A 16,654-nucleotide genomic window follows, 5' to 3' on the forward strand; every position below is an offset into this window, starting at 1 on the left:
TCCCCGAACCCCCCCACTATGGAACAAGGTAATTGGTCCTTTCAGTAAGTAAAATCCCTTGAATTAGCCAGAATTATATTGAATTGTGCTATTTAGGTGTTCCCATTGTGGCTCAGTGGTAATGAACCCATCTAGAATCCATGAGGATATGGGTTCGATCCCTGGCCTTGCTCAGTGGCTTAAGGATGCAGCATGGCCGTGAGCTATGGTGTTGGTTGCAGATGCAGCTCAGATCCCACATTGCTGTGGCTGTGGCGTAGGCTGGTAGCTGTAGCTCTGATTCAACCCCTAGCCTGGGAACTTCCATATGCCATGAGTGTGGCCCCAAAAAGATAAATAAATAAATAAATAAATAAATAAATAAATAAATAAATAAATAAATAAAATTATGCTATTTATATTTGTATGAGCTTTTATACTGTTATTGCTAAAAGTATGAGTACCACCCACAGGGGATTGGAATGCAGGAATGAGTTGACTCAGGCAAGGATCAATAAAATACACTTGAATAAATTTGAAATTAATATTCAGGGGTGAATCAGTTTGTACAGTCTTCCTCAGCTCTGCATGAACCTTGCTATGGAACTTCCTTACCAGCCACATATCCAGGGAAAGACTGAATTCGTTCACCCTTACTTAGACACATGCATTATATCCTTGGGTGCATTTCAACCATTTGAGTTTCAGTTCAAAAGGCTGGATGCTCACACTAGGTACATCAAAGTTAGAACATATTAAGTGAAACAGAGTTTAATACGTGCACGTTTTGCCTTTAGAAACCAATAATGAGCCTAAAAATGTTCTTAACTATTATTTATAATTATCGGGTTCTGAATTTTTTATGTTAATATTCAAAGATAAACTTTGAAAAGTTTAACACAAAGGGATGATGATTTAACGTTTTAGCAATTTAAGTCTATTTCTAAGGCTTAATATTCATGAAAAAGTCAAAACTAAGTTCTTTGAAGTCTTGACATTTCTTCTTTCTCCAAAAATTGTGCTTTCGTGGAGTGTATATTTAAACTTCAAATAGACTTGTGATGGGCAATTCATGGTATTTAATTATACTTAAAAATTCATGCTCCAAGTTTCAGTACCAGACACTAGCATCCATCATCTCGCCAGCAGAACTCAAAATGTGAGAAAAACTGATCATCCTGAATTTTTTTACATGAACTAAAGCAATTTTTATCCAGAAAGAGCTGGAGGTTAATTAAGAAAAAAATAAAGGTACTTGGAATGTAAGAAAAAAACCTGGAATTTTTTCTTTTCATCTTTTCCTTTATTCTCTTTGTTGCTCTATCTTTTGGTTTGAAAAATAAGATGAGAGCACATCTAAATGTATCTGGAAAGAGTCTTGGGGAATTTAGCTTACTTCCTAAGAGAGAAAAGAGCTAACTGCATTATGTGATACATAAAATATTTTCTATTTGAAAATCCCTTTGAATCTTTATTCTATCAAAGCCTGGAATTAAAGAAAGAACAACGAAAACCCCATCTCTTATGAATTGTGATGACGATAGCCAGTCATCACAGGATGGTTTTCCAGTGTTGTTATGACATGATTAATAGCAACAAATGAGAAAATCTGTATCATTTGCTTACAGAATCCTCTGTCCAAATCAGGACTACAAAATGTTTCATATCTACATAGACATTTGTGAGAATTTCAGAGACAACAAAATTCTATAGTGTCCTTTTGTAGAACTCTTTATTATTATACTAGCATCAACTGAATACTATAACCAACGTCTCTTCCTGTACTTTTAACTTGCACTAACTATGCTGCTTTAAAAGCTGCTTGCAGGATGTAGGAACTGAATTATAATGAATATTTTCTAATAGGTGTGCAACACTTGATTGAAAGCAGGAATAAAGTTGCCCATTTTTTTAAAAAGGAATATGATTATAGAGGAAGTAAATGAAGTTTAAAATCTTGTGAAAATGTTTAATATTAAGTAACTATTAAATACAGGGCCATATATTTTAGTTATTACAATCTTTTAGTATGTCATTTGAAAACATTTAAGTGCATGTGAGTAGAAGTAGGTGTTCTTCATGTATTTGCCAGTGAGAAGCTTTCTGTCACTTGCTTATTTCATAAAAAATATGCTTGCCAAGGGTTTCATTACCTATTCAGTGTAAATCTATATGCCTTCCCTTTTGAGAACTTCTGTATATGTTTGGATTTAAATAAGAGCAAATGGTACTACATGCTTTAAGGGGAACATTTTTTAAAGTAATTAGAAAAATGTTTCTTCGCTAATGTCACCAAAGTCTTATTTATGCCTCTCGGTACATATTATCATGAATTAATGGCCACGAATACAACTGTAGGTTTAAAATAAAATGAAACCAAAAAAGAGAAAATGAAAAAGATAGGCTGCAGAGTGACAAAGCCCGTCTCCTCTCATGCCAGTAAAGTTCTAGCTGTGAGCATGCTCAGACACAGGGGAGGCACCGAAGTTACTATATCAGAACTCCTTCCGAGGTATAAGGAGCATACCTCTAATAACTCAATTGCTGTGAACCCATTGTTATGTTTCTGGTACTAAGCATCTCTCCAGCTGCAGATTGACTGCAATGTTCTTTCTACTTCATTTCATCGTCCTGATGGATGTCAAAGGTAAGGCTGCTGCTTTCTCGCTTAAATGAGTGCAATTCCACGAGGAGAATACTTCCTCGAGGTTCTGTCATCCTTAGAATAGACTCCTTGCAGTGTTTGATAAGCAGACATCCAGTTTGCATTGTCATTCTCACTAACTGCTTATGATCCCATCCCAGCAATTTCTAGGCACAGTAAGTTTTTCATGGAAACCTGCCTTTAAATGTGGTTAAGATTACAGATAAGATGGCTTTAAAATAACAAGGTTGAAGAAATCAGTTATAATGGAGAAAATTTTTTTAGTATTTGAATAAAGGATGTCAAATTAATTAATTAAAATTTTACCTCATGAAATTTCAATATGTTGAAATCTGCTCATAAATTTTAGATAATTATCAGTGGCTGTGTTTCGTTATTAACATAGTTGAACTGGGAACTGCAAAGCCACAGACAAATCTAAAAATCAGCATCTCTCCACAAGAGCAAATCTGTGTGTAAGAATAAAATAATTGAAAACGTACAAAAGCTACCTGTTTAGAGAGTTCTTGTTTTTAATTTTTAAATATTTACACGTTAGCCAAACTGCTCATTTTCAAGTTAGTGACATTTTTATTGTAAAGCTGAGAAAAAAATAAAATTTACTTCTTTACATGGTTTTAAAGAAAACTGTAGACTTGTTTCCTTATGAGCTTGTACACTTGTAAAAAAATAATCTATTCATCATATCCAAGGCATGTTGGGTTTATTATTAGTATTAAATAACGTATCTATTTAAGTTCATAGTCTTTCTTAAAGACTTTTGATGAACCTCTGAGACTAAAAGTTAGAATTTAAAGTTATTTTTATTTTCTGAGAAATTTGTTTTAGGTTTTTATAGCGTTTAATTTTATTAAGTGAATTCAACTAAATATTTTAAATATAGAAATAAAATACAGTATGAGCAGTTATTTAAGAACTAACAAATCAAAGACTTTTTAAATATTTAAATTTTAGTTTGAATTTGGAATGCTAAAACTTTGTTTCAAATTATTTTAAAACACTTAGAACAGTTTTGTTTTGTATTTTAATCTTTCTTACATGAAAACTTAAGTTTTATCGAAGGAGAAAAATATATAAAATCATTTTGCATGAAATACAATTGTAGAAAGCAGTCTATTTCTTGATTTAAGGTCTTCCCTCAGAAGTTCGTGCCCTTTGCACATCTGTACTCTTCAATTTTTTATGATTTTGAAGAATAGAAAGTAGGTTCTTGGATTCAGCATACTTCATAGAGATCATTTAGTCACCTAAAAAATCTTTAATGTAAGGAATGTAGCTATAGTAAACCAATTTGACGAAATTACTGCTATTACTTCTGATAATGCTTCTAATTGATTTGCCTCGAGAAACGAAAGCCCCATGAGAAGAAAAACATCCATTACTAAAACAATATTTTAAGATTTACCACAATGTAACATGTTCTTTAAGCTAAAAAAAGGAAAGAACTTTTAAACAGATAATTCTTAAAAATTTTCTAAGTAAATGACATTTAAAAAATCCAGAGTACCAACCTGGTAAATACTTACTGATTATAATTTCCTGGAGATTTCTCTTTTCTAATTTTATATTACTCTCGATTCCTAATTTAAACCCTACGGTTAACATTATTGTCACAGTTAGATGTGTTAATCGAGGCCTTTATATCTTACTCCCACCTATAAAAATAATAATTTGTTCTATGTATAAGCAAAACCTTTTTCTTTTTCACAATAAAATTACAGTTAAATTACTTAAAGCAGTTACACTTATACCCTTAAAGCAGTAAGGCTCTTTACCATAAACAGAAAAATCATTTAAAATGATGTAAGAGTAAAAATTGTTTTTAAAATTTTGATAAATATTTATGATAGATTCTTTGGCCGCTTCGAAACGAAAGGAAAAGTTAGAAGTCATGACTGGCTTTTCGCTTCTGGCCGCGGTCACCTTCGCGCGCCTAAGGAATGAATGATAGTGACGGTCTTTAACTAGACATTCACTGAGAAGATCACATATCATATCACTTTCTGCATGTATTTTCTCATCCATTTATTCACTGACGCTCCTTAACCAGCTTCAAACTCTCTCCAAAAAAAAAAAAAAAAGTTTTGATAGGGATTATGAACACTATTGCAAACCAAAAATGTGGACTTCTGCGGGAAATGAAATGCATCAAGTATTGAGAATGCTGCTTGATAACGACCAATTGCTGCTTATTCCAATAATTTGTTAACCTTGAAAACTGCAGTCCGCAAACGCAGGGCCAGAGCAGCATTTTGACGTGAGCAGTATTTGGCTGCCCCCTAATGGACCAGTTCAAATCTCAAGTTGGCCCTTTCTAAGCAATGTCAGTTCAGCTTGGTCTCTGTGACGTGAGGAAAGGTTTTTGAACTAAGTTTTAACTTCGCACAATTACATCTGTGCTGTCAATAGCTGTGAAAATCAATTATATTACAGGCCAGTCGTACTGAGAGGCTAAAGCAGCACCGCTAATGAAAAAGAAACTCACCTGCTTCAGGGCTGAATGGAGCCTGCTGTGAGAGGAGAGGAAAAAAATCAGAAACCCACAAGTTAAAGCTGTTTGAGATAAGTTATCTCTAAAGGCACTAACTGAATACATCCCCCAACAGATGATATTCAGTAGTTCATCTTATTGTGAATGAGTATGATCAGACTTAATAAAAGAGTTGTAAGGACTCTTATTTGAAGTGACAAAACTGGCTGTCACCTGAATTTTAAAGACAAAAATGAGGATGTTGCTTTCAAATAAGTTGATATTGAAAGATAGTACGTTTATGTCCTAGGAAATTGTGGCTTGAATAAAATTCGGTTAACTAAGGACAGTTTGTGTACATGGTCATATAATGATAAATGCAGAGTTTTTAGTAGTATGTATATACTATTGAACATATATGTATACTTGAGAACTCAGAACCCAAAACAGCTTTGTTTACTTGTTTGGTAAATATGTAACTTGGCTTTTACCAGGCAAAATGAATGTGCTTGTTTCACATGAGAAATAATAGTGGAATTAGTCTTTTTTGTTTGTTTGTTTGTTTTTAGGGCGGCACTCGCATATGGAGGTTCCCAGGCTAAGGGTTGAATCGGAACTATAGCTGCCGGCCTACGCCACAGCCACAGCAATGCGGGATCTGAGCGGCGTCTGCAAACTGCACCACAGCTCAGGGCAACGCCAGATCCTTAACCCACTGAGGGAGGCCAGGGATCGAACCCGCAACCTCATGGTTCCTAGTCAGATTCGTTTCCGCTGCGCCAGAACAGGAACTCCTAATAGTGGAATTAGAAGGAGAATTTTTTTTTTTTTGTCTTTTGTCTTTTTGTCTTTTGTTGTTGTTGTTGTTATTTTTTGGGCCGCTTCCGCGGCATATGGAGGTTCCCAGGCTAGGGGTTGAATCGGAGCTGTAGCCACCGGCCTACGCCAGAGGCACAGCAACGCAGGATCCGAGCCGCGTCTGCAACCTACACCACAGCTCACGGCAACGCCGGATCCTTAACCCACTGAGCAAGGGCAGGGACCGAACCCGCAACCTCATGGTTCCTAGTCGGATTCGTTAACCACTACGCCACGACGGGAACTCCAGAAGGAGAATTTTTAAATGCCTTGTTACGTGCAGCAGTTCCTCACCCCTGTAATTCTAGATATTTAGAATTCTACATTATATTTAGAATTCTAATTATATTTAGCATGTATAGAAAAAAAATAAGCTTGCAACAAATATTGTTCTCATCAGTGTTATATTACTTTTTTTCTTTTTGGTCCAGGATAGTTCTGTGTTAATAGAATAAGTATTTGATAAGGGGAAGATAATTTTATCACCCAATTCCCTAGGTATGAATTCTTTCTTTTTTTTTTTTTTCTTTGGAGCCCTGGATGTTTTCATGAAGTTGGAGGGATTTTTCTCCTGCACATGTCTCTCTCTGAGTGGTCTCAGAATTGCCTCAGCATAGCTCCTGGGGGCCTTCAGATGTGAGCTGTAGTTTATATGAGTATCTCAGCAACTTTTATCTTGTGGGTGATCCAGTCCCAAATCTCATGCTCAATTTGCAGAAGTACTCCCCCTGCTTTCCCTGCTGGCTTCGGGCAAGGGGCAGTATTCAAATCACAGCCTTGGGTGGCCAGGCAGACGTATTTCACCCCCCATTCACTGTGAGGGGCTCTGTCCCAGCAAGTGGCTTCATGAAGGCCCCCGCCTCTGCTGGCCACCCTGCATTCAGCCCTTTTGTCAAATAGGCCTGGAAGCCAGATCCGACTGCTCATCCATCCTTGGCGCCCGTCAAGCCCTTGGGCCGAGTCCCTCTCACAAGGGCAGCCTTTTCTCCGTTCATGTTCTGTGGGGATTCGCCCTTCCATTAGCTCCATGTTTCAGTGAAACAATGTAATATCAGTCTTCCACCGTGAAAGAGAATGTTTTGGGAAGGATATTCAAGATTTGCTCACAATAGACCATCTTGACCCAAAGCTCGGAAAAGAAGGTCGTTTTTAATTCTTCAGGTTTTGCTTAATCAGGGATTAGACACGCAAGGGCATATGCATCAGAGGAGTGGGATCATGTCATAAAGTGCTACACACTTGGAAGGGAGCAGGATAGGAGAGAGAGCAGGGTGGCAAGGATGTTAGCAGGCGTTAGCAGACCTGCGTTCAAGTTCAGCCCTGATCTGTAGCAGTTTTTTGGGGGGCGGGAGTGGGGTGGGTTATAAGGACAAATTAAGTCTTTGGCAAGGTGATACCTGATCTAATGATCAACATAGAGACGCTTACTGGAGAGTAAAATTCAAAAAAGTGTAATTACTGTGCAAGTTTAGCTATATAGTCATCTTGATGCTAACTACTACCTCCTCCTTAAGAAACAAGAGGAAATGAGGAGCTCTTTCGCACAGTGGGTCAGGGACCTGGTGGTGTCACTGCAGTGGCTTGGGTCACTACTGTGGTGCCGGTTTGATCCCTGGTCTGGGAATTTCTGCATGTTGTGGGTGCAGCCAAAAAAAAAAAAGAATTAAGAGGAAATGAGTAAACCAATGACACGAGTAGCTAGGGAAGGGTCTCTGCTGGTTTGGAGCAAGACCCTTTCTCATTCATCCCCTGCTGTTGGTTATCTGTTTTTCTGTGCAGTTATGGTCTAGCCAGGACACGGGGCCAGTCATTTGCCTGTGGCAAGACGAGAGTGATAATCAGCAAGTCTGAGACTTTCTGTCTCCACCACATGGGCTAAAAGTCAGATATCTATTGCAGATGTTTCTACTCTTAATTTCCTCTTCTGTAAATGTTTGAGCTGTAAGCAATTCAAAGGATCTTGATTTCTTCCACTCTGCCTTTGAGGGCCATTGAAAAATCAGCCTCTCAAAAGCCTCAGATTCTGTCTGAGGATGAGCTGAGGGAGTCCCTAATGTAAACTTCCTTGCGGGCAGAATGAAGGGTAGCAGCCCTTGCTGCATGTTACTGAAAAACTCTCTTCCCCTATTCCGAAGGCATTCCTTTGTGGTCCTTTCCTATTTCCCACTTAAAAATGCTGATCTTATTATAGTAACTATGTAAAACCAGAATGATCTACTTGGAAAAATAAGTTCCCTTCCCTCAGGGCACAGGGTTTTGCAAATACTATTATTTTCATCCATTGTATGTGTGAATGGCAAGGGTTTTGCAAAGAGTAAAGCATGAGGAAATTACTGGTTACTGCAGCCTAAATCCCAGATGTAGAGTTATATGATGTAATAAGCCTAATTTCCAGATAATTCAAGGTTTATCCCGACATAGTCCTCCTGGAAATTAGGAGGGGCCTAACCACCACTCATCTGCTGTGATAGCTTCAAGCAAAAATGTCAACATAAAAAAACTGAGACACTGATACGAGATAAATGGGGAAAAGGAATTGAGTGTGGAGCCTCTTGCATGCACCAAACACACGCAGGTGTCTTCCCAACACGTGTACGTGTGGCGTTGGCCTAGGCTTCTGACGTGCGTCATCACTGAAGCACCTGTGTGCTCCCCGCTTCCCCATATGGGGGTGTAGGTATGTGTAACTCAACGATGGAAACTATATTGCTACCCCTGAAAATGTTAATGTAGGAGTTCCCGTCGTGGCGCAGTGGTTAACAAATCCGACGAGGAACCATGAGGTTGCGGGTTCCATCCCTGGCCTCACTCAGTGGGTCGAGGATCTGGTGTTGCCGTGAGCTGTGGTGTGGGTCCCAGACGCGGCTCGGATCCCGCATTGCTGTGGCTGTGGTGTAGGCCGGAGGCTACAGCTCCGATTCGACCCCTAGCCTGGGAACCTCCATATGCTGCAAGAGTGGCCCTAGAAAAGGCAAAAAGACAAAAAAAAAAAAGGAAATGTTAATGTAGATAACAATTTTGAGACAAATGGTGTGTGCTGAAAACAGAGCTTTCCTAGCTACTAGGAAAATTAATAAAAAATAAGTTCCCTTCCATAGGTTGGGCACAGTAAACTATGGGAAAGTGAAAGTACCTGTAATTATAATAAAATACCATCGATATTACAATTGAAGTATGGCCAGCTGCTCTGAGAACTAAAAAAAGAAAGTTTGAACTCATGTCTTGGAGAGGATCAGTGAGGTTTTCACAGAAATGGCTTCTGAGATGACTGTCAAAGAAAGGTGAAGTGGAAAAGGGGGAAGAATGCATTTTCGATAAGGAGGAAAGCACAAACTAAAGTCTCAAGATCTTATTACCCTAAAAGTTGGGGCTGCCAGCAATGTTTTGCTAACTGAGTACACAGTAATTATAAAAAGCCAAAGGACGTCTGCTCACTGGCTATGCTGGATCTAAAATCATTTCGAATGACTGAGTTTGTTCATTTTCAGTACTGTATAGTATGCCATTGATGAATATACCACAACTTTTATCCAGTTACTCTTTTTCAGGGACATATGTACTGTTTCCAGTTTGGGGCTATTAAAAGCAATGCTTCTGCGAATATTTTTATCTGAGTCTCTTGGTGCACACGTGCATGCATGTCTGTGGGTGTGTACCTAGATCTAAAACTGCCAACTCATAAGGTTTTCAAAGTATCAAGTTTAGTAGGGAATGACAAACTTTTCCAAAGTAGGTGTTCCAGTTAACACTTCTACCTGTCCGGAGAGTTTATATGGCTCACCATTCTCACCAGTGTATTATGGGTTGTTTTTCAAATTATGTGTAGCCATACTGGTAATCTGTAGTGATAGCTCACTGTAGTTTTAATGTTCATTTGCTTAGTTACTCATTAGATTTAATGCCTTTTTGTTTGTTGGCCATTTGGATATTCTCTTTTGTTTAATGTCTGTTCAAGTTTCTTGCCCATTTTCCTCTTTACTTTCATCTTTTCTTTATTGATTTACAGGACAGAGCTCTCTTTCTCTCTTCCTCTCTCTCGCTCCTAGTTACAAATGTTCTACAGACATCAGCTCTGAAGCTTGCCTTTACACTGTCTTCATGGTAACTTCTTCTTTTGTGGTTAATAGGAGTTCTGAATTTTAATGTCATCTAACTTAGCTATCTTTTCCTTTATGATTAATGCTTTCAGTTTTACTTGTTTTATTTATTCCCCTAGATCCTACCCTAAAGTCATAAAGATTTTCTCCAATATTATCTTCCAGAAACTCTATTGTTTTACCTTAATATTTAGGTGTATAACCTACCTCGAGGTGACTGTCCCCCCTCCCTGCTAAGCAGTACCACTTGTTTCCTAAATCAGCCGTCTGTGTGTCTATCTTTTTCTGAACTTTCTGAATGAGTATATCATTGTAATAAGTCCTGACATTCAGGTAACAAGTTCTCTTACCTTGTTTTCTTTCTTCAAGACAGAGCTGGCTCGTCTGGACTTTCTTGTTCCCACGTGTCTTGAAGAAGCGGCCTCTCCTTTTGCACACACATACACATACACTCCCGAATTTTTATTGGACTTGTTTTGAACCATAGATCAATGTGGGAGAAGAATGAACTGCATTTTTTAGGTCTTTAATGTCTATCAATACTTTTACATACTTTGTGTAAATGTTTTACAAGTTTTTATTAGATTAATTCCTAAATATGACACTGGTGATGCTATAGGAAAAGGTATTTTTTTAAAATTTCATTTTGTAATTGTTTACAGCTGATATAGAAATTAAATTGATTTTACAGAAACCTTGATAAACTCTCTAATACTAATCATTTATTATTTGGAGTTGTTTATGTTCGCACTCGTATCATTCATGAATAAGGACAGTTTTCTTTCTCCCAAGGTGAAGGCCATTGACTTGCTTGCCTGGCCTCACTAAGTTTGCCAAGTCCTCCAGGGCAGTCTTGAAAAGATGTAGTAATAGTGGACATCACTGCTTCATCCCAACCTCACAGTGAAAGTCCTCAAACATTTAAAACGTATTTAATAAAGAGGTTATATGCTTTGACTTTTTATGGATATCCTTCGTTAAATCAATTAACTCGCCTTCTATTTTTACTTTGCGTAGTTATTTTAAAGTCAAGATCTGATCATTTCCTCTCTGGAGCCTCTGATCTAAACAAAGTTAAAGACAAGTGACAAACGGGGAGAAAATATTTGTGAGTTACAGACCGGAGGGCTAAGCTCCCTAAAGAATTCTAGTAACACTGCCAGATTCAGTTTTCTCACACATGGTTCCAAACATTGTGTTCCAGGCCACTGCTGTCAGGAATGAAAGTCTCACCCGTCCATGAGCACAAATAAGTTAGTTTTTCATAAAGTTAAATGTCTTCCTTTCAAAGGCTTGTCTTTTCTTCCATGAAGATATTCTCTCAAATTTTTAATGACAAAATACTGTTTTCCTAATAATGATAATAATGGTAATTTAGGGGTTGTGATGCTCTTGGGTGACAAACTAAAATATTAGTAACTCTTTGCAGGTCCCTATAATTAATTTTTGATTGACATCATTCTGACCTAATGCGTATCAGCGACATTCACAGTTTTGACAGAGCAAAAGGAGCTAATGCATTAAGGAAACGGGGGCGGGGGCGTCGAGGGGGCTGTTAGCGAACCTGGAAATGAAGGAAGTGACCGAGGGCTGGGAGATGTCACAAAGCTGAGGGACAAAGGATTTCACCCTGGTCACTGTGGTTGGCTCTGCCAAATGCTGCAGAGAATCAAGTAAAAGGAGGACCATCAAATATCCGTGGTGATGAGCCACCAAGACGGCATTCGTGATTCCACGGGGAGGCATTTCATTGGAGCAGCCAGGCCAGGACGGAAGGCTGTGAGCTGAAAAAAATGGGTGGCCAGGAGTGGAAACATTGGCTAGTATGATTTTTTTCTGAGAAATTTAACTTTGAAGGGAGAAGCATGTCTCTGTTCCTGTGTGAGTATCATAGAATTAATTTGGGTTGGTTGGTTGGTTGATTGCTCCGTTGGTTAGTGGGTTGATTAATGTGCTTGTTTTGAAAATGGGAGCTGATGAAACAAGATTAATAATAATAGAAAAACCAGTGGAGAGACAGGGATACTGGAAAGAAAGGAGGTAATGGAGAGAGAGTCTGAGCAGAGGCGATGAGGTGGAATATAGAACACTCCCCACGGGCAGGAAGGGAAACTGTCGCCTTCTGTGCATCATAAAAGAAGCCTCGGAGTTCCCGTCGTTGCTCAGTGGTTAACAAATCCGACTAGGAACCATGAGGTTGCGGGTTCGATCCCTGGCCTCGCTCAGTGGGTTAGGGATCTGGCGTTGCCCTGAGCTGTGGTGTAGGTGGTAGATGCAGCTCTGATCCCGTGTTGCTGTGGCTCTGGCGTAGGCCGGTGGCTACAGCTCTGATTCGACCCCTAGCCTGGGAACCTCCATATGCCAGGGTGCGGCCCTAGAAAATAAATAAATAGGTGAATAAATAAATAAATAAATAAAAAGACAAAGACGCCTCCAGGCCCTCAGCCTGGGGCCGCGTGGCTTCTGCACAGCTCAACACCAGCAGCCTATGCGGATGGTGCGCCTTCCTTGTGCGAGTGCACGTGCACGTTGACGTGGCTGCAATTTGGGAACATCACCACTGGGGGGAGTAGCCAGCGCAAGGCCCTGGAGTCAGAGCAGTCGACACATGGGGGAATCAGGAGAGCGACGAAAGGAGGAATGGATCAACTTCTCTCCACCTTTCCCGCGCCCAGTTTCCATCAGGATTCACCTTGTCTCCGTCACAGTCAACCTTTCCACATTCTTCTTCCCTCCACCCACCACAGGGTCCCTTCTCGAGGTCACTGCACACAGGCAGGTTTTAGGAAGAAGCCAGAATTAGCTTTGTTCTGCTAATTCATGCAGAACAAGGTAGGACCTTAAATACTAAAAGGCAAGATATTAACCTAAAAGAATGCATCCCTCCAGGTGAAGTTTAAGCAGGTTACTGGTCAGTGGAAGAGATGTTTCTTGTGCCGCTGTACACCTTAGAGCCCATCAAGGACCGTGGTGTTCAGTTTGTGACCCATGTAAAAGCATCCAGCCCAGGGGCACACGGGACAGAAATCCATCCCTGGTGAGGATGAGGTTGGCAATTTGAAATTCTTTTTTCCCCCCATTTAAATCAACATATATTAAACCTATACTCTGTTTCACATAGTCAGGCATGTTTTCCCCAAATCTGCCCAAACATTGGGCAATAATATGAAGGGGGTGATGGGTGATAGTTTCTGCAGAAAAGCTCTGAGGAGCATCCTGAAGACCATTCATTCACCAGCTGGAGGTGGTCTGTTTTGTCCCGAAAGAGCACAGCAGAAAATAGAGGCTTCGAAACTCAGTTAAGGCAGGACTCTTTGAAATGGGAAGATGGTGGCGTCAGTGTGTGTATGAAACTGGATCTGCATTCGACACACGCTGTCCGATATATCCACACAATATCGTCAGGGCCGGGAGGACCAAACAGTAGCGTATAGCATAGAAGGACGAGACTTCTAAGGTCACCGACCAACCAAGGGGCCAATTTCTCTCCACTCACCTTATCGTGAAAGTCTTTTCAGGAAGACTTGCCTAGTTTCCTTTAGGCGGACCGTGAATCGTATACCCAGAAAAGATGGGGGTTCAGTGGAGCTGAGGCTCTTGCTAGAAGGCAGGTGGACTGAGCCAGCGAGCTCGATTCTCCTTTGCTTCACTGAGTGGTGTTGCTGTGCCCCTTGGAGACCCTGGCACCTGAGCTCCAGGAGGGAACGGACGTCATCTGCCTGTTGACGTAGTACGTAGTGGGCACTCAGCTAACATTTCCAGGATGCCAAGTAAAGGTTTCTTTCAGTGCAGCAGGAACCGGCTCTTTAGAGTACATGGCAGAGGTTTCATCTGCATCTGAACTGGATTGAATTCCACTCGGAGCAGTGCACTCTGGGAAATGGCCTCGTTGGCCGGGATCCTCTGGTCTCCCTGTGGACGGTGGGGCCAACATCCTGGCCTGGGTGTGGAGAGCGTCTCAGCCAGAACACCAGGCCGAGAGGAAAAGGCTTCTTCAGCTTCATGCGGGACAAGCATTAGCGGAGAATCCGAGAAGGGCCACAGGGACTTCTCCATCGATTCTCAAACTGAGCACCTGCTGTTTCTCCACAAGGAGGGTGTTGGTGGGCAGGCAACAGAGTGTGTCCTTAGGCAGCAGTCCAGTTGGCTTCAGAAAGTTATCCAGGAGTCATTTTAAAATCATTTTGCATAGACGTCTCCAGAATATTAACCAGAAGAGAGAAGAGAAGGACTGTTACTGAGAAATTTTTCTTTCGCATGTTCAAACCTCCCCTTAGCTGGGTGTTTGGCAGGGCTCCCATAGAAATTGCTGCAGAAGCTATTGACACAGCTTTTATGTAGGAATCCTCCACTTTTATAATCCCCAAGTTTCAATAAAAACTCTCCACTTCCACAGATGGCAGGAGGAAGAGACAGCATAATATGCTGTCTACAGACAGGGTATTGATTCGTTTTCAGTATGTGCCAAATACAGCATGGGTTCTTAATCATTTTTAATCGTATAATGACAGAATGATAAATGATAAGTACTTTGAAGACCAAACAATATTTTGCCATCATAATTAAAACATGAGCCTGCAACTTTGGGAATTTTACCTTTTAAATGGGGTCATTCTTCAGTTCCTCTTTTATTCCTAAGGGATCCATTGATTGATTTGTTCATTAAAAAATTATTGAGCACCAAGTACGGGGCACTGGGTTAGACAATAGGGATTTAGGATACAGAGAGCAAGGGGTAGGTAGGAAATAGAGTTAATTTGTTTATATTCCTTCCAGATAAAATTTATGCCTTCACTTCAGGAAGACTCCATTCTGGAGTGAAAAATGGGGGATTTTGAGAGAACAGAAACAGACCATGGATGCGGAGAGCAGACTTGTGGTTGCCGGGGCAGGGGATGGGGAGACCTGGGATGGAGGCGGAGTCTGGGGGTGGTAGATGCAAACTCTTCCATTTAGAATGGATAAGCAAGGAAGTCCTGCCGCACAGTGCGGGGAACTCTGTCCAGCCTCTTGGGACAGACCATGAGGGCAGATCATATAAGAAAGGGAATGCATATATATCTATGCCTGGGTCCTTTTGCTGTACAGCAGAAGTTGGGGTAATATTATAAATTAGCTATATTCTAATTTTTAAAAATGGGGAATTTTGAGAAATGCCGTTGGTTGGTTCTGTTTGCGCGTAGTGAGGCTTCCCCCGCCCCTTCCTTCGCCCACACTTGCCAGGGAAAGGGAAATAGCCTGGTTCCTTCTTGTCTGTGCTGTCTGATTGTCTGTCTCGCTCTACATGAGTCTGCATCTGTCAGATGGATGTTTCGTTTGGGTCCAGCCTTCAGAGAACTCAGACTTATAGTCAAGAGAAACCCCGTAGGGAAGGCAATATTCTGCCTTCAAAATGTCTCACACAGCCTGAGCTTTTTTTTTTTTTTTTTTGTCTTTTTGCCTTTTCTAGGGCCACTCCCACGGCATATTGAAGTTCCCAGACTAGGGATCTAATCGGAGCTGTAGCCGCCAGCCTACGCCAGAGCCACAGCAACGTGGGATCCGAGCTGCGTCTGAAACCTATACCACAGCTCACGGCAACGCCGGATCTTTAACCCACTGAGCGAGCCCAGGGATCAAACCCCCAACCTCGTGGTTCCTAGACGGATTCGTTAACCACTGAGCCCCGATGGGAACTCCAGCCTGAGCTTTCTATTTCAAAATTGTCTTTAATGCTTAATCACCTTTTCTATATCAATAAGAAGATATTATTAGGAAGTTCTAAGGGCATTTGTGTTGCTTAATTATTTACAACCTCCTTTCAGCTTTCAAAAGTGATTTGAGCTGTTTAAAGGAAAAGCCATAGGAGTTCCCCGGTGGGTCATTGGGTTAAGGATCTGGCTTTGTTCCTGTTGTGGCTCAGGCCTGAGCCCTGGCCCAGGAACTTCTGCATGCCCTGGGCATGCCCCCCCCCCCGGCACCGCCCCACCATAGAAACCTTATATATCACATGGCTTTTAAAACAGAGTGACATGAAGAAGGCGAGAAGCTTTATTATAGTCCTATTATTTCTTTCATAGAAATCATGGTAAGAAAAAAAAATCATGCAATGCTAAGGCATAGCAAGCTTCTACACAAGCTTTCTCACCTAGTGTTGAAATTGCCCGCAGGCCAACATTGCCCAGGGGTTTACCGTGGGTTCGGTGCTCTCCAGTACTTCCCAAGCACTAGTCTGTCTAGTTCCTGGGATATTGTCATTAACCCTATTTCAGTATGAAAAAACTCAAGGTTAAAGAGGTTAAGCATCTAGCTTGAAGTCACACAGCTAGGAAGTGGAGTTGGAAGTTTTAATTTGGGTTTCCTGGTCTCCAGAGTACTTTGTTACTAGTGAATATTTTCAGAGGAGGGGCCACATCCCTTTAGTGGCTCCTGAGATCAACCTAGTGACTTGCAATGCCTTTTCAAGTGACCAAGATAGAAGAGCAATGACCAAAGTTCATCCACTACTGAAATTTTTTTCAGGAATTTTGTTTTTCCTCCGCCTGTGTTTGTATGTGGAATTGTAATGTGGCACAAAATGTGTGTCTAACTGTGAGTGTCTGTCTT

At 40.6% G+C, this 16,654-nt stretch overlaps 1 protein-coding gene across 2 annotated transcripts in view; it reads left to right on the forward strand.

Annotated features, from left to right (window-relative positions):
- Positions 2,441 to 16,654, forward strand: part of RXFP2 (relaxin/insulin like family peptide receptor 2) — a 54,124-nt gene continuing 39,910 nt past the window's right edge. For both annotated transcript variants that reach the window (XM_021065555.1, XM_021065556.1), the window contains exon 1: positions 2,441 to 2,626. In XM_021065555.1, the coding sequence (XP_020921214.1) occupies positions 2,584 to 2,626 (43 nt within the window). In that variant the 5' untranslated portion in view covers positions 2,441 to 2,583. The remainder of the gene's footprint in view (positions 2,627 to 16,654) is intronic.

The sequence above is a fragment of the Sus scrofa genome, chromosome 11 (assembly GCF_000003025.6).
Source record: "Sus scrofa isolate TJ Tabasco breed Duroc chromosome 11, Sscrofa11.1, whole genome shotgun sequence".
Classification (NCBI taxonomy): domain Eukaryota; kingdom Metazoa; phylum Chordata; class Mammalia; order Artiodactyla; family Suidae; genus Sus; species Sus scrofa.